Source organism: Pan troglodytes, chromosome 1 (assembly GCF_028858775.2).
Source record: "Pan troglodytes isolate AG18354 chromosome 1, NHGRI_mPanTro3-v2.0_pri, whole genome shotgun sequence".
Classification (NCBI taxonomy): domain Eukaryota; kingdom Metazoa; phylum Chordata; class Mammalia; order Primates; family Hominidae; genus Pan; species Pan troglodytes.
In genome coordinates, this window is record NC_072398.2 from 24,198,952 (window position 1) to 24,221,238 (window position 22,287).

General features: G+C 38.1%; 1 protein-coding gene across 1 annotated transcript in view; it reads right to left on the reverse strand.

Annotated features, from left to right (window-relative positions):
• Positions 1 to 22,287, reverse strand: part of DNAH14 (dynein axonemal heavy chain 14) — a 458,298-nt gene that overhangs the window by 304,723 nt on the left and 131,288 nt on the right. Inside the window, exons 18-20 of the mRNA XM_054659353.2 lie at positions 4,546 to 4,887; positions 3,348 to 3,717; positions 1,356 to 1,546 (exon numbers count right to left, since the gene is read on the reverse strand). Coding sequence (XP_054515328.1) covers positions 1,356 to 1,546; positions 3,348 to 3,717; positions 4,546 to 4,887 — 903 coding nt within the window. The remainder of the gene's footprint in view (positions 1 to 1,355; positions 1,547 to 3,347; positions 3,718 to 4,545; positions 4,888 to 22,287) is intronic.

Genomic DNA, 22,287 nt, shown 5'->3' on the forward strand with positions numbered 1-22,287 from the left:
TCCTTTTTAAACTATCTATTCATGTTAGACATGTAATAGCTCATTGGAACCCTTTGAGTTATTACAGGCCACCACCCCATGTAGGCCACCAGCTGCTATCATATGTACCTATCTACCCTAACTTTTATAGCTTGCTGCTACATTTAGTCTGCAAAATTCTCACCCTTTATCTAACTTACCCAAGAATAGTTCCAATAACCCAAGACTGGATATAAAAATATCACTAAAATTGTGCTAGATTTTATGCATGCTGATTTGAAATAAATTCATCTGTTGGTATTTGCTCTTATGCTCTGACATCATCTAGCTATCTTGCTGAATTCCTCTTGGGCATGTATATCAGTTGGGCATGTATATCAGTTAGGAGGCTCTAAGATGAGATATTTAGATACGATGAGGATTATGAAAGAGAAGATTCAGAATTATTTCATGATTTTTAGTGTAAACAATTGGAAGAATGGAGCTACCATCAACTGAGATAAGAAACACAGAGGAAGAGCAGAATTTGGGAGATGGAGAATGAAAGGTGAATGTTTTTGACATGTTAATTTTGAGGTATTTCTTAGACATATAAGTGGAGATATTGAATAGGAGATTACATATGTGAATTTGGAGTGCAGGAGAAAGTTGAGATTAGGGCTGGCGATATAAAATAATCTAAGTTTTACAAACAAAAGTTGTTTTTTAAAAAATTCTTTTTAAATTCTTAAAAAAGGTGCTCATGTTCCTCATTACAACAGATCATTTAGCAGAGAATTATAGGTATAAAATATGTGTTTTGATTACATTTTATGTTGTCAGCCATGAAACATTAGACATAAATGAAGCTTATTGTAAGTTAGACATAAAAATAGAAAGTTTTTAATCATGGAAAAATTGAAAAAAGTATATTTTTATAATAAAACTTACATGGAAAGTCAAATAGTTGTTTATTATGCATTTTAAATATAATGTCAAGTTATATATATGTTAAGGTAGGGCAATTCTTACATGCTCTTAATATATTTTCATTTTACATATAATGAATACAATAGTTTTGATATTTCCATTCCTATAAAATGTATTCTGTATAAATAGCACTGTTAAATAATGAAACACTAATTTTATTTGTCATACATGAAAACCAGTATTACTGTTTAATCACCTAAATAATAATGGAATAATTAATAGCTTACCCAATATCTTCAATTAAATAATTTCCTATCACCTATTATTCTACAAATGTACTATTATTTTCCCAGGCACTCTTATAAACTTCCTTTCCTAATTCCTATCCATTGTATATTTACTTGCCTATTTAAAATTGGCCCATCTGGTATTTCAACCTATTTTTTTAAAAAACCATTTTTATTTACCTTGAGAGCTAGAAGATTCTCTACTTTACAGTTTTTATCAAGCGGAACTGACTTCCCAATAATCTCCTGGAGAGCCTCCCAATGCCTTGGCTTGAGACAGGGATTTCCCAGAGCTATAATGATAGGCAGCTCTTGTTTAAACTCTGTTACCACTTGCTTAAGATGTGTTACCATATCGCTTTTAGGTAAACCTAAAAATAACAATGGGTCAGTAGGCTTATAATATGTTCATTATATTTTTTAACCAAAAAAATTGAGAAAATAAGATTTTTTTCTTTAAAATTTGTTAAAAACTACTTTATCAATTATTAAACTACATCAAAATAACATGAAGCAGTGAGCTTTATTAACATTACCCTTCCATGAGAATCAACTATACATTAAAATAAGAGAAATAGTTATAAGGACAGGTGACTAAAGCCCAACTATCACAACCAAATCATCTTAGAAAATTTCATACCAGGAGTGGCCAGCTACCACAGGTTTCCCAGATTTTCACTGACATGATAAATACACAGACAAATGGGTACATGCACATGTGCACACACACACACACACACACACACACCACAAACATTCAGAAGACTGTCATAGATTCTGGGTATTTATTTATTTAATTAACATCTTAACATAGCAAGATGAGGTCTTGCTATGTTGCCCAGGCTGGTCTCAAACTCCTGGCCTCGAATGGTCCGCCCACCTCAGCCTCCCCAAGTGCTGTGATTACAGGCATGAGACACTGTACTCAGCTGGTTTGGGTTTTTTAAATTTTGGTAAATATGGAAGAACATCAAGGGAAAAAATATACCATCACTACAATTTCATTAAAAAATACTTTAACACCAAAATGTAGGAAATGTAGGTGACAGCTTTTCCACAGACCAGCACTAGTCTTGTCCTCTGGCATTGACAAACCACTGAAGTACAGGATTCAAAACCTATGGAGTGGAAGGTTCAACTCTTACAACCTTTTTACTCAACTTATAAAATAAAGAGGAGGGGCCAAAGTTAGGGACTCAGGAGAACTGAAAACTTCACCCATACACTCAAAAAACCAATTTGTATATATGGGGCTTCTTTTATAAAGCCATATTAAATAGTAATATGTTTTTAAGACCTGATTAATAGAAGGTCAAGAGTGTAACTTTAGTTTTTGCCAGTCTAGACTTTGGCAAACAGCAAGATTTTATCTGGGGAACCAGGGGTAAAAGAAGGTGTCGTCTAGTTGTTACTTTACTGTTCTCCGAAGCATGAATATAACAAAATATTGAGAGGGGATGCACACAATGAGTGTTATGTTAAAGCCTTGAGACTATGATTTGCCCCCAATTGTTCTCTTTTCTAAACTTTTGTGCTACTGTTATATTTCTTATATAATTTTAAAACAAGTGAAATAAAGTGTTTGTCTGGCTTTTCTGGAGAAGAAATTTTAGCTTAAGGTATAGCTGAGTGATAGGGGAGGAGTCTTTAAAAAAAGCAAAGATATTCTCTTGGCCAGGTGAAACAAAATATCCCTTTTGGAAAGGATTTGATCTTATAGAAATGCTCTCACAAAAACAGTATCTTTGCATTGGCAAGATTTCAAATTTGATAATTAAAATAAAATAAACCTCTAAAAGTTACTCTTTAAGCTGTTTACCCACTGCCCAAAAGATAATAAATGATTATGCAGATGGTCCTTTATCATCAAAACATCTCTGACCAGTGCCCTAAGAAGGGCCATACTCAGGGTGAGGTAGCTGGGGTTCTATGCAGGGAACCAACTTTTAAAGGACATAAAAATTGTTAATTTCTTAACAAAACTTTTTTGACAAGGACTTAATCTCTTTTTTGCCTGAGTGAAATTCCTACCTATACTCCTGTATTGTAGCTCTAGCCATAATGGTCAACCTGAGAATGGGTAAAGAAACAAGCCAAGGACAATGCTCTTGATGTCCAAAGGCCATTTGGTATATAGACCTAGGTGGGAAAATTTGAGAAACACATTTTTACCTTTTTCTAGTACCGAGATTATGTGCATCAGTTTTGAAACATTTCTCTGTACTGATTCTACATCAATACTTTGAAGAGAACTATTCCTCCATTCCCAAGAGGCTTGCCTCCACTCCTCTTGTGCTTCCCATAGTTTTTTCCTCAAAGTCAAGTCACCTTCAATGTCAGAGATCTCTGAAAGCACAATCTGTGTAATTTCTTCCACATTAACAGAATGCATATGAGATTGAGAATCACTGAAACAATCCTGATAATTTGAATATGCTTTAGCTTTGTTAGTTAAACTTGCAGCTTCCCCTGAGAGAGTCTGGATCATTTCCATTGCTGTTGACACTTGAGTACCAGCACATAACAGAAGAGGAGTTCTTATCTAAAAAATAAGAGTAGGACTTTCTAAGAGAAATCAGTATGTCTAGAACGTACTGTTTTACTGGCAGTGAAAGCATTTTAGTATATAATCTAGGCTTTTACCTGATAAGTGAGTGAAACTGGAACTATCATTACCATTTGGCCCAGACAAAGATAAAGATTGGCCCAGAAAGATTTCAGGGGGTTTTAGTCCCTTTTATGCCATGAGCCCATTTGGCAGTCTCTTGAAGCCTATGGTAAAAGTCACCAGCCATGCTGCTGTTTGTTGCCTACATTCATTCATAGTTGAGAAAATGCTAAGTTCCAGTTAGAAATTAGTGAAAATAGAAATGTAATTTTACTTCCCATTCAAGTTCACAAATCACCAAAATTCTGTCTGTGAATTCCAGTTGAAGAATACTTGTATTGGCCGGTCACGGTGGCTCAAGCCTGTAATGCCAGCACTTTGAGGGGCTGAGGCGGGCGGATCACGAGGTCAGGAGATCGAGACCATCTTGGCTAACACGGTGAAACCTCGTCTCTACTAAAAATACAAAAAATTAGCCGGGCGTGGTGGCAGGCGCCTGTAGTCCCAGCTACTCGGGAGGCTGAGGCAGGAGAATGGCGTGAACCCGGGAGGCGGAGCTTGCAGTGAGCCGAGATTGCGCCACTGCAGTCCAGCCTGGGCGACAGAGCAAGACTCCATCTCAAAAAAAAAAAAAAAAAGAATACTTGTATTAGACTATTTAGCCAAAATTCCACTGAAAGCAAATACCCAAATGCCTGGACTTACGAGACTAAGATCAAGTTTTTAATAAAAAAAAAATCCAAAAAAACCCTAAAAACTTACCTTGGCTTTTAAATTGCCAACATCAACACGTAGACCACTGATACATGCTTCCAAGTTATCTCTGAATTTAGTTATAGCAGTGTCTTTATTTATTTTACTTAACTTCATAGATGATTTTAGTTGACTAAACTTAAGAAGAAGAACTTGGAATATGGCAATTTGCTCTTCTGAAATATGGATCTGTTGATGCTTTGCAACAGAATATAGCTGAGACATTGTTAAGAACTCTTTTTCTAATTTAGATATTTTTGAGGAAATTGCATTCAAAAAAATAAAATGCTCCACAAATTCTTCTATTTCAGTGGGATCACATTCCAGCTGCTGCAATGATGATTCCACAACCTGAAATCAACATGTCAATTATAATTGTGTAATGACTTTTCACCATTTTGGAAGACTAATTACTCTTTTTAATTTCTCTGACTTATATAAGTCTAATTTCAGAAAATAATTAAAACATCATGTATTAGTCTGTTCTCACACTGCTATAAAGAACTACTTGAGACTGGGTAATTTGTGAAGAAAAGAGGTTTAATTGACTCAGTTCCATAGGCTGTACAAGAAGCATGGCTGGGAGGCCTCAGGAAATCTACAATCATGGCAGAAGGTGAAAGGGAAGCAAGCACATCTTACCAAGGCAGAAAAGGGGGGAGGGGGAGAGAGAGAGAGAGAGAGAGAGAGAGAGAGATTGAGAATGGGGGAGTGCTACACACTTTCAAACAACCAGACCTCCTGAGAACTCTATCACGAGAACAGCAAGGGGGAAGTCCACCCCCATGATTCAATCACCTCTCACCAGTGACCCCCCTTAACATGCAGGGATTACAATTTGACATGAGATTTGGTTGGGGACACAGAGCCAAACCATATCACATAATCTAGACATAATTCTAAGTGTTATTTAAGTACTGGGGCATTAACATGACCAAATCCTTCTACTGTTAACAAAAGACACTTGAATGTATCCCACATATAAAATAGATGCTATTAAGACATAAAATAAGTAAGTTATGAATAACAATTTTCAAGAAATGTAATACAAATGGCAAATTATGACTGAAATGTGAACGGTGCATAATAAATGCTACAACTTTTTGGGCATGTATGTGATAGGTTCTTTACGTACATGATCATACTTTATTCAGATAGTATATTTGCTAATTAGGTATTTTTTCTAATTGCACAGGAGGAAACTGAGTCTCAGAGGGTTTATTGTACCAAGATCAGAAATGTAGTAAGTTATACAACTGTGATTCAAACCCAAATTGATTCCAAGTCCCATTATTTTCCACCATACTTATATCTATTATATTTATAACCATACTTTTCAAAAGTGTATATAAATTACTCCATAAAATGCTTGAAGTAATTGCATTTCTGTGCTGGAACTAAAATTTTTTCATATTTTTTCATGTTTCAAGGGTTCTTAAGGAGTATGCCTGCATAATTTTATGTAATTTTGGTATGAAAGTCAGTTCAATTTTTAATCTTTACAGCCTTGAATTAATTTCACATATGTGTGTGTCTAATTTGATATTAAAATAAATGTTCATGCAAAAATCACAATACAAAAAAGTTTATAAGATGGAAAAGTTTATCAGATGGTCAACTATTATTCCATTACCCAGAGATTACCATTGTTAATCCATCAGAAATTTTATTATGGGGCATGTGTGTGTCTCTTTGCCACAGAGTTTATATTAAGAGGCCTTAAAATCAGAGAAACTTATTTTCGATCCCAGCCTCAGTATTTACTAACTGTGTGAACCTAAGCACATAGCTTTATTCTGATAAACTTATTGTCCTCATCTGTACTTTGGAGATCAAATAAAATAATTTAGTAATAGACTTACAATGTACCTGGCATATGGAAAGTGCACCAAGAATTATCGTGTCAGTAGACTGAGTAAACATAACTATTTAGACTCCAATACAAATACTAATTAAATGCCCAAAAAATTTTTAAATACACATTTATATCACAAACAACCAAATAATTCCAATCTCATATAAACCAAGAGAATATAAAAAGGTAAAATATACCCAAACTTCATTTATGACACTAGTAACATATTGATACCAAAACCAGATAAGGATGGTAAAAGAAAATTATAGACTATTTTCACTTATAAACATAAACACAAAAATCTTAAAAATAATATGTAAGCTTGTGTATGCACATGCTGGTAAGGTAAATCTATCAATTTGGATGTGAGATTACCCTTAGAAAGTCAATTAATATAACTCCCCACAGAAAAAGATTAAAGGAAAACAACTGCAAGATTATCTCAATAGATGTAATGAATAAGCATTTGATAAAATTCATTTATAATAAAAACTCTTATCAAACTAAAAATAGAAAGTATTTTCTTATTGTTCAATTCCCACCTATGAGTGAGAACATGTGGTGTTTGGTTTTCTGTCCTTTTGCTGAGAATGATGGTTTCCAGCTTGGACACAGGGCGGGGAACATCACACACCGGGGCCTGTTGGGTGTGGGGGGCTGGGGGAGGGATAGCATTAGGAGAAATACTTAATGTAAATGATGAGTTTATGGGTGCAGCAAACCAACATGGAACATTTATACCTATGTATCAAACCTGCACATTGTGCACATGTACCCTAGAACTTAAAGTATAATAAAAAAAAAAGAAGGTATTTTATTTAACCTTACAAAGGGAAGCTACCAAAACCCTCAGGAAATATAAATACACCCAGGACAAAGAGCAGCCAGAAAGAGGATGAATAAACAGAACTTTCAGAACAGATTCTTTGAAAAACAGCTCAGAAACAACCTTCTGGAACCAAAACCTATCATTTTTCTTACTATAGAAATTTGGTTCATAGTGTCACTATGTGGGTCAAGAACTGTTTAAGTGCTTTGCAGATAATAACAGGGAGCAAGAAGGTGGAATAGTACTCTCCAGAAATCATATCCCTGTAGAAACATCAATTATAACAATTATCCATGTACAAAAGTACCTTCACAAGTGCTAAGGAAATCAAGTGAGAGATGACAATATCTGCATGTAGCATAGAAATAAGAAAAGGCACACTGAAGACAGAAGGAAGGACAATTTTATTCCAATACCAGGCCCATCACAGTAAAATTCAGCACCAGGCAGGGACCTATAACCCAACTCCAAGCTGGTCCTCACAGATTGAGCCTCCAGACCCACCCTGGCACCAGACCATACCCCACAGTCCCATGTTTTGAGGCCTACATGTTGGACTCAGTCTCTGGTTCTCCCCACTACCATGCCACCTTCAGTGGCCTTGGGTTCCAGACAGCCCTCCGTGGAAGACTAAGCCCAGTGACCCCAGGCTTTAAGCCCACCTAGCACCACACTACCCTTGGTAGTCACAAGCATTAGGCTGGCCCCCAGGGATACAAGCTCAAGGCACATGCCAGCAGACCCAGTCAACAGGTTCACCCAAGTGGATCCAGGCCCTAGGCCTTCCCATCTGTTGACCCAGGCTGCAGACCAGCCAGCCTAAGTGCTGTAGCAGCAAGCTGGCCCATGAACTATGCCAGATGGTCTCACCAGAATATCTGGATAGGCTGACTAGTAAAGGGCTTTCCCAGACAAAGCCAGTCTGCAAAGTATGTAATTAATAATTACCTACTTCTTCAAATGCACAGACACCAAAGCATGGCCACAAGGATAAAAAATCATTAGGAAAACATGACATCACCAAAGGAACAAAATAAAGCACCCATCCCTGACCCTAAAGAAATAGAGTTGTATGAACTGACTGAGAAATAATTCACAATAACTTTTTTTTTTAGAGGTAGGGTCCCACTATGTTGCCTCTGAACTCCTGGACTCAATAACAACACCTTAATTTCCTGAGTAGCTGGGACTACAGATAAACACCACCACACCCAGGTTAAAAATAATTATTTTAAGGAAGCTTAGCAAACTTCATAAGATTACACAGGAACAACTCAACAACATATAGAAAATAATAAATGACTAAATTTAGAAATTTAACAAAGAGATTTAAATAATTTTTAAGAATTTGGAGGGAGTGGCCAAGATGGCTGACTAGAAGCAGCTAGAATGCATTGCTCTCACAGAGAGGTATGAAAAGGGTGAGTAAATACAGTACCTTCAACTGAAACATCCAGGTACTTGCATTGGGACTAATAAAGGAAACAACTCGACCCACGGAGAACAGAGAAAAGCAAGGAAGGACAATGGTCCACCCAGGAGTGACACAGAGCCAAGTGAACCTCCCCCACCCAGGGAAGTGGTGAGTGAATGTGTGACCACAGGAAACCACACTTCTCCCATGGATCTTTGCAACCCTTCAGGCAGGAGAACCCCTTGTGAACCCATTTCACCAGGGCCTTCAGTCTGACACACAGAGCTACGTGGAGTCTTGGCAGAGTAGTCACTCAGGTATGCACAGAAACCCAGGAGCTTTAGATAGTCCAGCTCCAGGCTTTCCAGCAAAAGTAACTGCAATGCTGGCAAAGTGGGAGGTTAGACCCCCATATATACCCCTAGGAAAGAAGCTGAATCCAGGGCACCAAGCAGTGATAGTCTGGGGGTCCTACTTTCACGATGCCTCACAGGATAAGATCCAGTGGCTTGGAATTCCAGCCAGCCACAGGTAGCAGTGTTGCACCTGAGATGAAGCTCTTGGAAGGAGGGGCAGGCCACTGTGTTTGCTGTTTGGGCAACTTAGCCACTATAGCCTGCAGGCTTTGGAGATTCCAAACTGACTGGAGGTGGAAGGGGTTCCCCAGCACAGCACAGCTACCCTACCAAAGGGTGGCCAGACTGCTTAAGCAGGTCCCTTATCTGTTCCTCCTCATTTGGCAAGACCTCCAAACTGGGGCCTCCAGCCACCCCGCTGGTGTTCTCCACGTGATAGAGATTAGAAAACTCCCTGGGAGAGAGCTCCCAAAGGGAAGGGTGGGCCACCATCTTTGCTGTTTGGGCCCCTTAGCCATTCCAGCCTACTGGCTTTGGAGAGCCCAAGCCAATCGGGGGCAGAGGCAGAACCACAGCACAGCACAGCTTCTCTACAAAAGCATGACCAGACTGCTTCATTAAGTAGGTCCCGTATCTGTTCCTCCTCACTGGGTGGACTCTCCAAACCGGGTTCTCCAGCCAATCCCACCAGTGTTCTCCAGCAGACAGAGGTTTAAAAACTTCCTAAGACAGCTGAGTGCGGTGGCTCATGCCTGTAATCCCAATACTTTGGGAGGCCGAGGCAGGTGGATCACAAGGTCAAGAGATTGAGAACATTTTGGCCAACATGGTGAAAGCCCGTCTCTACTAAAAACACAAAAATCAGTTGGGCATGGTGGCACACTGTAGTCCCAGCTTCTCGGGAGGCTGAGGCAGGAGAATTGCTTGAATCTGGGAGGCGGAGGTTGTAGTGAGCCGAGATTACGCCACTGCACTCCAGCCTGGTGACAGAGCAAGACTCTGTCAAAAAACAAAAAACAAAAACAAAAACAAAAACAAAAAACAACAACAAAAAAAACCCGAAAACAACAACAACAACAACAACAAACTTCCTAAGACAGAGCTCCCAGAGGGAGGAGCGGGCCGCCATCTTTGCTGTTTGGGTGACTTAGTCATTCCATCCTCTGGGCTCTGGATAGCCCAAGCTGACCAGGGGCAGAGGCGGCACCCCAGCACAATACATCCGCTCTACAAAACCATGGCCAGACTGCTTCTTTAAGTGGGTTCCCAATCCTGTTCCTTGTCGTTGGATGGAACCTCCCAACCAGGGCCTCCAGCCACCCCCATCAGTGTTCTCTGGCCTACACAAATTTGAAAACTCCCTGAGATGGTACTCCCAGAGGGAGGGGCAGGCTGCCATCTTTGCTGCTTGGGCAACTTAGCAGTACCAGCCTTCGGGCTTTAGAGAGCCCCAGCTGACTGGGGGTAAAAGTGGTACCCCAGCACAGCACAACACCCCCACAAAAACATGGTCAGACTGCTTTTTTAAGTGTGTCCCCAACCCCATTCCTATTCATCCTGTGGGGCCTCCCAACTGGGGTCTCTGGCTACCACCACTGGTGTTCTCTGGCTGACAGAGGTTTTGGCAACATATCCTTGCCATGTCTGAGGCAACAAGGGGCTGAAGTGGACTCCCCAGCACAGGATGGCTACTCTATGAAAACATGGCCAGACTACTTTGTTAAGTGGGTTCCCAATCCCATTCCTCATGACTGGATGAGACCACCAAATTAGGGTCTCCAGCCATGTCCTGCAGGTGCATTCAGGCTGGCAGCTGGTCCTTACCTCCCTGGGATGGCACTCCCAGGAGAAGGGGCAGGCTGTCATCTTAGCTGCTTCACAGACTTCACTGACGATAACTCCAAATACTGGAAAATCCAAGGCAACTAGAAACTGCAGTGGACCCCCAGCATACCACAAGCAGACCTACAGAAAAGTGGCCAGACTGTTAAAGAAAAATAAAAACCATCCAAAGGTCAGCAACCTCAAAAACTGAATGTAGATAAGCATACAAAGATGAGAAAGCATCAGTTAAATGATGATTCTAGAATGCTAAAAACTCAAAAAGCCAGAATGCGCTCTTTCTTCCAAATGACTGCCATACCTCTCCAGCAAGACTCTGGAACCAGACTGAGGCTGAGATGGCTGAAGTAGAATTCAGAATATGGACAGGAACAAAGATCACTGAGCTAAAGAAGTACATTGTAACCCAATGAAAGGAAGCTAAATATCATCATAAAACATTGCAGGAGCTGACAGACAAAATAGCCAGTAAAGAGAATAATGTAACAACCTGATAAGAGTTGAAAGACACACTAGAAGAATTTCATAATGCAATCACAAGTATTAATAGCAGAATAAACCAAGCAGAGAAAAAAATCTCAGAGCTTGAAGACTGCCTTTCTGAAATAAAACAAGCAGACAAGAATAAAGAGAATTAAAGAAAAGAACAAAATATCTGAGAAATATGGGATTATGTAAAGAGACTGAATCTATGACTGATTGGTGTACCTGAAAGAGATGGAGAGAATGGAGCCAACTTGGAAAACATATCTCAGAATATCATCCATGAGAACTTCCCCAACCTAGCTAGAGAAGCCAACATTAAAATTCAGGAAATTCAGAGAACCCTAGTAAGATCCATGAGAAGATCATCCCCAAGACACATCATCAGATTCTTCAAGGTCAAAATGAAAGAAAAAATGTTAAAGGTGGTGATATGGTTTGGCTGTGTCCCCACCCAAATCTCACCTTGAATTGTAGTTCCCATAATCCCCACATGTCGTGGGAAGTGATTGAATCATGGGGGCAGTTACCCCTATGCTGTTCTTGTGGTAGTGAGTAAGTTCTCACGAGATTTGATGGTTTCATAAGGGGCTTTCCTGCCTTTTGTTTGGCACTTCTCCTTCCTGTCACCATGTGAAGACAAACATGCTTGCTTCCCCTTCTACCATGATTGTAAGTTTCCTGAGGCCTTCACAGTCATGCTGAACTGTGAGTGAATTAAATCTCTTTCCTTTATAAATTACCCAATCTTAGGTATGTCTTTATTAGCAGTGTGAGAATGAACTCATACAGGCAGCTAGAAAGGCCAGGTCACCCACAAAGGGAAACCCATCAGATTAACAGTGGAGCTCTCAGTGGAAACCCTACAAATCAAAAGAGATTGGGGGCCAATATTCAACATACTTGAAGAAAAAAAGTTCCAACCGAGAATTTCATATCTGGCCAAACTAAGCTTCATAGGTGAAGGAGAAATAAGACCCTTTTCAGACAAGCAAATGCTCAGAGAATTTGTTACCACCAGACCTGCCTTATAGGAGCTCCTAAAGGAAGCATTAATATAAAAATGAAAGACCATTACCAACTACTGTAAAAACACACTGAAGTACACAGACCAGTGACACTATACAGCAACCACATTAACAAGTCTGCAAAATAACCAGCTAACATCATGATGATAGGTCCAAATCCACACATACCAATACTAACCTTAAATGTAAATGGACTAAGTGTCCCAATTAAAAAACACAACGTGGTAAGCTGGGATAAAGAGTCAAGACCCATTGGTATGCTGTCTTCAAGAGACCCATCTCACATGCAATGACACACATAGGCTAAAAATAAAAGGATGAAAGAAAATCTACGAAGCAAATGGAAAACAGAAAATAGCAGGGGTTGCAATCCTAGCTTCTGACAAAACAGACTTTAAACCAACAAAGATAAAAAAGACAAAGAAGGACATTACATAATGTTAAAGGGTTCAATTCAACAAGAAAACCTAACTATCCTAAATATATGTGCACCCAAGACTGGAGCACCTAGATTTATAAAGAAAGTTTCTAGAGACCTTGCCACAATAATAGTGGGAAACTTTAACACCCCACTGACAATATGTCTAATAGACAGAAAGTTAACAAAGATATTCACAACCCGAGCCCAGCACTGGATGAAATGGACCTGAGACATACCCACAGAACTCTCCACACAAAAACAATAGAATATACTTCTTTTCATCACCGCATGGCACTTACTCTAAAATAGATCACATAATCAGGAGTAAAACACTCCTCAGCAAATGCAAAAGACCTGAAATCATAACAAACTGTCTTTCACAACACAGCAAAGTGAAATCCACAATCAAAACCAAGAAATTCACTCAAATCCATACAATGACATTGAAATGGAATAAGCTGCTCCTGAATGACTTTTGGGTAAATAATGAAATTAAGGCAGAAATCAAGAAGTTTTTTGAAATTAATGAGGACAAATATACAATGTACCAGAATCTCTGAGACATAGCTAAGGCAGTATTAAGAGGAAAATTTATAGCACTAAATGCCCACATCAAAAAGCTAGAAAGATCTCAAGTTAACAACCTAACATCACAACTAAAAGACCTAGAGAACTAAGAGTAAACAAATCCCAAAGTTAGCAGAAGACAAGAAATAACCAAAATCAGAGTGAACTGAAGGAGAAAGAGACATGAAAAACCATTCAAAAGACCAATGAATCCAGGAGCTGGGTTTTTTGAAAAAAATTAATAAAAGAGACACTGCTAGCTAGATGAATAAAGTAGAAAAGGGAGAGTATTCAAATAAATGCAATCAGAAATAACAAGTGGGATATTATCACTGACCCCACAGAAATACAAACAACTATCAGAAAACATTATGAATACCTCTACAGACATAAGCTAGAAAATCTAGAAGAAATGGATACATTCCTGGACACACACACCCTCCCAAGACTAAACCAGGAAGAAATTGAATCCCTGAACAGACCAAAAATGAGTTCTAAAATTGAGGCAGTAATAGTCTATCATCCAAAAAAACCCCAGGACCAGATGGATTCACAGTTGAATTCTACCAAATGAACAAAGAAGGGCTGGTACCATTCCTGCTGAAACTAATCCAAAAACTTAAAAATGAAGAACTCCTCCCTAAGTCATTCTATGAGGCCAGCATCATCCTGATACCAAAACCTGGCAGAGATACAACCAAAAAAGGAAACTTCAGGCCAGTATCCTTGATGAACACCAGTGCAAAAGTCCTCAACAAAATACCAGGAAACTGAATCCAGCAGCACTGGGCTGAAAAGGCTTATCCACCATGATCAAGTAGGCTTCATCCCCAAGATGCAAAGTTGGTTCAATATACACAAATCAATACATGTGACTCATCACATAAACAGAACTAAAGACAAAAACCACAGGATTATCTCAAGAGATGCAGAAAATGCCTTTAATGTGATTCAACATCCTTCATGTTAAAAACTCTCAATAAATTAGGTATTGAAGGAACATACCTCAAAATAATAAGAGCCATCTCTGACAAACCCACAGCCAACATTATACTGAATGGGCAAAAGCAGGAAGCATTCCCCTTAAAAACTGGCAGAAGAAAAGGATGTACTCTTTCACCACTCCTATTCAACACAGTATTGCAAGTTCTGACCAGGGCAACTGAGCAAGAGAAAAAAATAAAGGGCATCCACATATGAAGTCAAAGTATCCCTGTTTGCAGATAGCATGATCCTATATTTAGAAAACTCCACTGTCTTGGCCCAAAAGCTTCTTAAACTGATAATTTCAGCAAAGTCTCAGAATAGAAAATCAACGTGCAAAAATAACTAGCATTCCTATACACCAACAACAATCAAGCTGATAGCCAAATCATAAATGAACTACCATTCACAATTGCCACAAAAGGAATAAAATACCTAGGAATACAGTTAACTAGGGAGGTAAAAGATCTCTACAAGGAGAACTACAAACCACTGCTCAGGGAAATCAGAGAGGATACAAACAAATGGAGAAACATTCCATGCTCATGGATAGGAAGAATCAGTATTGTGAAAATGGCTATACTGCCCAAAGCAATTTTAGATTCAATGCTATTTCCATTAAACTACCATTGACATTCTTCACAGAACTAGAGAAAACTATTTAAAGATTCAAGTGAAACCAGAAAAAGAACCCAAATAGCCAAGACAATCCAACTCAAAGAGAACAAAGCTGGAGGCATCACACTACCCATCTTCATACTACACTACAGGGCTACACTAACCAAAACAGCAAGGTACTGGTACAAGAAAAGGCACATAGACCAAGGGAACAGAACAGAAAACCCAGAAATAGGACCACACACCTACAACTATCAGATCTTCAACAAACCTGACAAAGACAAGCAATGGGGAAAGGAATCCCTATTCAATAAATGATGCTGGGATAACTGGCTAGCCATATGCTGAAGATTGAAATTGAACCCCTTCCTTATACCATATACAAAAATTTTCTCAAGATGAATTAAAGACTTAAATGTAAAACCCCAAACTATAAAAGCCCTGGAAGATGACCTAGGCAATACCATTCAGGACATGGGCATGGGCAAAGATTTCATGATGAAGATGCCAAAAGCAATTGCAATAAAAGCAAAAATTGACAAATGGAATCTAATTAAACTAAAGAGCTTCTGCACAGCAAAAGAGACTATCAACAGAGTAAACAGCCCAGAGAATGGGAGAAAATTTTTGCAAACTAGTCATCTAACAGAGATCTAATATCCAGCATCTATAAGGAATGTAAACAAATTTACAAGAAACATCAAACAACTCAATAAAAAAGTGGGTAAAGGACATGAACAGTCACTACATGCAGCCGACAATCACATGAAAAAAAAGCTCAACATCACTGATCATTAGAGAAATGCAAATCAAAACCACAATGAGCTACCATCTAACACCAGTCAGGATGGCTATTACTAAAGAGTCAAAAAATAACCGATGCTGGTGAGGTTGTGGAGAAAAAGGAACACTTATACACTGTTGATGAGAGTGTAAATTAGTTCAGCCATTGTAGAAGACAGCGTGGCGATTCCTCAAAGACCTAAAGATGAAACTACCATTTGACCCAGCAATGCCATTACTGGGTATATGCGCAAAGGAATATAAATCATTCTATTATAAAGACACATGCATACATATATCCATTGCAGCACTGTTCACAATAGTAAAGACATGGAATCAACCTAAATGCCCATCAATGATAGACTAGATAAAGAAAATATGGTATGTATACACTATGGAATATTATGCAGCCATAAAAAGAATGAGATCATGTTCTGTGCAGGGACATGGATGAAGCTGGAGGCCATTGTCCTTAGCAAATTAATGCAGGAATAGAAAACCAAATACCACATGTTCTCACTTATAAGCAGGAGCTAAATGATGAGAGCACATGGACACATAGAGGGGAACAACACACACTGGGGCCTACTGGAGGGTGGAGAGTGGGATGAGGGAGAGAGGAAAAATAACTAATGGATTAATACCTGGCTGATGAAATAATCCGTATAACAAACTCCTTTGACACATGTTTACCTATGTAACAAACCTGCACATTCTGCACATGTTCCCCTGAACTTAAAATACAAGTAAAAAAAGACACATGTACACACGTTTATAGCAGCACATTTTACAATTGCAGAAATATGGAAACAATCTAAGTGCCCATCAACCAATGAGTGGGTAAATTAAATGTGGTATACACACACCATGGAATACTACTCAACCATAAAAAGCAGCAAAATAATGTCTTTTGCAGAAACTTGGATGGAACTGGAGGTCATTATTCTAAGTGAAGTAACCCAGGAATGGAAAACCAAATATCATATGTTCTCACTTATAAGTGGGAGCTAAGCTATAAGGATGCAAAGGCGTAAGAACAATATAATAAACTTTGGGACTCAGGTGGGAAGGGTGGGAGGGGGGTGTGAGATAAAAGACTACATATTGGGTACAGTGTATACAGCTCAGTTGACAGGTGCACCAAAATTTCAGAAATCACCACTAAAGAACTTATCCATGTAACCAATAACCACTTGTACCCCCAAAACTATCGAAATAAAAATACATAATAAAAATAAATTAAAAATTTAAAAATGAAGACTGAAAACTGTAAAACTTCTAGAAGAAGCCAGGGGCAAAGCTCCATGATGTTGGCCTAAAAAATGATTTCTTGGATATGACCCTGAAAACACAAGCAACAAAAGCAAAATGAGATGAATAGGATTACATCAAACTAAAAATCTTCTGCAAACCAAAGGAAACAATTCACAGACTGAAGGGACAACCTATGAATTTGGAGAAAATATTTTGCAAGCTATACATCTGATTAGGGGATAATTTATAAGCAACTCAAATACCTTTACAGAAAGAAAACAAACAATCCAATAAAAAGTAGATATGTCTCAAAAGAAGACATACAAATGGCCAACAGATATATGAAAAAAATGCTCAATATCACTAATCACTAGGGAAATTCAAGTTAAAATCACAGTGAGTCATCACCTCACACCTGTCAGAATAGCTATTATCAAAATGATGAAAGTACACGTGGCAAGGATTTGGAGAAAGAAGGACAGTTGAACACTGTTGTTTGGAATATAATTTCATACTGCCCTTTTGGAAAACTGTATGGAGGTTCCTCAAAAAACTAAAAATAGAATTACCACATGATCCAACAATCTCACTTCTGGGTATTTACCCAAAAGATCTGAAATAAGTATGTCAGAGACGTCTGCACTTCCATGTTCCTTTTAGCACTATTCACTTATGGACAATTGTGGACACTACGTGTCTATCAACAGATGAATGGACAAATAAAATGTAGTATATGTACACAATAAAATACTATTCAGCTTTAAAAAAGAAATTCATTCTGTCATTTGTGTCAATATGGATGCAACTGGAAGACATGCTAAATAAAATAAGCTAGGCACAGCAAGGCACAGCAAGGCACAGAAAGACAAATATCACATGTTCTCAATTACATATAGTATCTCAAACAGTGGAACTCATAAAAGAAGAGAGTAGAATGGTGTTTACTAAAGGCTACGGGTGGGGGAAATGGAATGATGGTCAAAGGGTGCAAAGCCTCAGATGGGAGGAGTAAGATTTGTGTGTTGTTGTTGGTTTTTTTTTTTGAGATGCATTGCACAGCATGGTGAATATATTTAATAATAGTGTACTGTGCATTTCAAAATCACCAAGAGAATAAATTTCAAATGTCTTTATCATAAAAATGATAAGTATTTGAGATGATGGATATGTTAATTAGCTTAATTATTCCTTATGTTCATAAATCATTATATCACTTTGTACCCTATAAATATATACAACAATATAAATATATACAACAATGTAAAACCCCAAACTATAAAAACCCTGGAAGATGTCCTAGGCAATACCATTCAGGACATAGGCATGGGCAAAGATTTCATGATGAATTTGTTCATTTGCAATAAAACTTTTCAAAAAGACAAAAAATAAAATTAAGAAACAGCTTTGCAACCATTAACTTAATTCCACAACCATTCTAGGTAAGGTAATAATATTATCCCCAATTTACCTTTGAGGAAACTGTGGTACAGACAGGGTATCTATATTAATACCTTCCTTCAAATAGTAAACAGAACAGCTAGGTTTTTAAAAAAATCATTTGTGCTGAAACACAATTTGTATATAGAAAAATGCTAATTGTTTATTTTGATGAGTTTTAACACACTCATACATATTTGTAACTACCTCCATAAACAAAATATAGAAAACTTCACTGTCCTAGAAAGATGCCTTGTGACCCATCCCAATCTCCTCCCAATCCTGGCTTCAGAAAACAATCTGTCTAGTTATTGTTGCTATAGATTAAATTTGTCTTGTCAAGTTTCATATATGAGTACATGGAATCACATAGTAGGTACTCCTTTGTGTCTGGCTTCTTTTGTTCAACATGTTTTTGATATGCATCCAAGTTGTTGCATGTAGTAGCTTGTTCTTTTTTTTTAATGCTGCATACTATTCTAATACATGAATATATCAAATTTTTCTTATCTGTTCACCTATTGATATACACTTGGATTGTTTTCAGGTTTTGGCAATTGCAAATAAAGCTTCTCTGACCACTTGGGTGCAAGTCTTTGGGTGGACTTGTTTTCATTTTTAATGGGTGAATAATGTGGAATGGAACTGATGGATTAAATGGTGAGTATTTAACTTTAAAAGTAATTGCCAGTTTTCCAAAGTGACTGTACCATTTTGCATTATCATCTGCAATGTATGAAAATTCTAGTTTCTCCATAACCTTTTTAACATCTGATATTGTCAGTATTTTAATTTTAGCCATTCCAATGGCTATATAGTGAATTGTCATTGGAGTTTTAAAGTACATATCCTTGATGACTATGATGTTTAGCACAGGTTGTATCTGTCATCTGCTTTTATTAAATGTCTGATCAAATACTTTGCCCACTTTTTACTGGGTTGTTTGTCTTGTTATTTTTATTGGTACTTTGTCTGGTAAGAGTTCTTCCTTATGTATGCTGGATACAAGTCCTTTGTTAGATACACAAAATCCAAAGAGATTTTTCTCATTCTAAAAATGTTATTCCATTGTCTTCTTGTTTACATAATTTCTCACCAGAAGTCTGTGAAATTTCTTTTTTTTTCTTTTTTATTCTTTATCTTTTTTGGGGAGGAGGTCTTGCTGCATTTACAATTTTCTCCTTTTCACTTGTTTTCAGTAATTTTATCATGTTTTGGGCATTGTTTTCTTTTTTCGTTTTCATTGGATTTCATTGAGCTCCTCAGATCTATTGGTTTATACTTTTCATCAAATCTGGAAACTATTTCATCATTTTTCAGATAACTTTTGTCTCTCCACCTTCTCATTTCCCATAGAACTATAATTACACATATGATAGATCACTTGGTATTATCGCACAGGCAACTGAGTCTCTGTTTTTGTTTGATTTCTTAGTCTTCTTTCATCCCTGTGCTTCCTTTGCAATTGATTCTATTTCTATTATTTCAAGTTCAGATTTTTTTCTGCAGTGTCTAATCAATTAATCTCATCAAGTGAAGTTTTCATTTAAGATACAGTCAGCCCTCCATGTCTGTGGCTTTCGCATCCATAGATTCAACCAACCACAAATGGAAAGTGTTTTCAAAAAACAATTTAAAAATTATAACAATAAAAAATAATACAAGTAAAAACCTACCATATAAAAATTAGTTACATAGCATTTACATTGTATTTGGTATTATAAGTAATCTAGAGGTGATTTAAAGTATACAGGAGGACGTGTGTACGTAGGTTATATGCAAATACATGATTTACATAAGGGACTTGAGTATCTGTGGATTTTGGTATACTTGGAGCCCTGAAACAAATCCTCCACAAATACAAAAGGATGACTGTATTGTATTTTTCATCTCTTTAAGTTTTGCTATTTTGCTTTTTTAAAATATCTTTCATTTGTCTGTTATGTTCATGTTTTCATTTAAATACTTCTACATAAATATATAATCTGTTTTAGTGTCTTTTTCTGTTAGCCCCATCTTGTCATTTCTGTTTCCATTTATTTTTTTTCTCTTAGTTGTAGGTCACATTTTACTGCTTCTGGGCATATTTAGTAATTTCTGGTTGACAACCAAGCATTGTCAGTGTTACATGTTACGTATCTGATTTTTGCTGTTTTCATTTAAAGAGTGTTGTCTTTCATTTTTTCAGGTAATTAAATGCAGAACAATTTGATCTCTTTGAGGTCTATCTTTAATCTTTGGAAGGGTAGTTCTAAAATGGACTTTCCTTTAGGGATAGTTAGCTCTATTGCTAGGGTTTACTCATTTGGGGTCCACACTGAATGCCTTGTATAATTGTTGAGACCCTCCACTCTGAGCAGTGAGAACTTGGTGATTTCAAAAGATTGTTCTGCTTACAATTAGTGGTTCCAATTCATCTTTGTGAACTTTCACTCTATGAACATTCTGCCTACTGAATCACAGGACCCCAGGGCAGATTTCTGGGGCTTTTCTTTTCTTCATAGCTTCCTTCTTTATAGGACTCTGCCCTAAAAATTTCAGCCATATCCTCAACTTATTGAGGCCAGTTCCCCCTCCCTGTACATATTTGCAGTCCAAAAACTATCCCCAGGCAGAAATCCTCTCTCTCACTTGTTTCCCTGATTTCAAGAATCATAATCCTGTACTACCTGTTAATCAGACACTAATCAGTGTCTGAAGGTATTTATTTATTTATTTCTCTTTCTCTCTCTCTCTCTCTCTCTCTCTCTCTTTCTTTTTGAGATACAGTCTTATTCTGTTGACCATGCTGGAGTGCAGTGGCACAATCCACTCACTGCAGCCTCAACTTCCTGGGATCAAGCCATCCTCCCACCTCAGTCTCCTGAGTAGCTGGGACCACAGGTGTGCACCACCACGCCTGACTAATTTTTTTGCATTTTTTGTAGTGATGGGTTTTCTCCACATTGCCCAGGCTAGTCTCAAACCCTTCAGCTCAAGCATTCCATCCGCCTTGGCCTCCCAAATTGCTGGCATTACAGAGGCATGAGCCAATGTACCCAGCCAGTATTTCTTTCCTTTATTTTATTTAGTTGTTTATGGAAAGAGGTTAAGTCCAGTCTTTGTTTCTCCATCATGGCTAGATCACAGATTTTGAACATAGGCAGTCCCACATCATAATCAATGTTCTAAACATTACATTCTCATTCCTGTCTATATAGTTAAATGGATGAAGATGAACTTTCTGGGAGTATGTAATTTAAGTGCTATATAAGGACTTTCAAAATAGAATATACAGCCAGGTGTGGTGGCTTGTGCCTATAATCCTAGCTATTCAGGAGGCTGAAAGGATCACTTGAGGCCAGGAGTTAGAGATCAGCCTGGGCAACATAACAAGACCCCATCTTTAAAAAAAAATAATCTAGGAGCCAAGATGGCTGAATAGGAACAGCTCCAGTCTACAGCTCCCAGCATGAGCGATGCAGAAGATGGGTGATTTCTGCATTTCCAACTGAGGTACCGGGTTCATCTCACTGGGCAGTGTCAGAAAGTGGGTGCAGGACAGTGGGTGCTGCGCACCGAGCATGAGCCAAAGCAGAGTGAGGCACTGCCTCACCCAGGAAGTGCAAGGGGTCAGGGAATTCCCTTTCCTAGTCAAAGAAAGGGTTGACACATGGCACCTGGAAAATCGGGTCACTCCCACCCTAATACTGTGCTTTTCCAATGGACTTAGCAAATGGCACACCAGGAGATTATATCCGGCGCCTGGCTCAGAGGGTCCTACGCCCACGGAGCCACGCTCATTGCTAGCACAGCAGTCTGAGACCAAACTGCAAGGCAGCAGTGAGGCTAGGGGAGGGGCGCCTGCCATTGCCGAGGCTTGAGTAGGTAAACAAAGCAG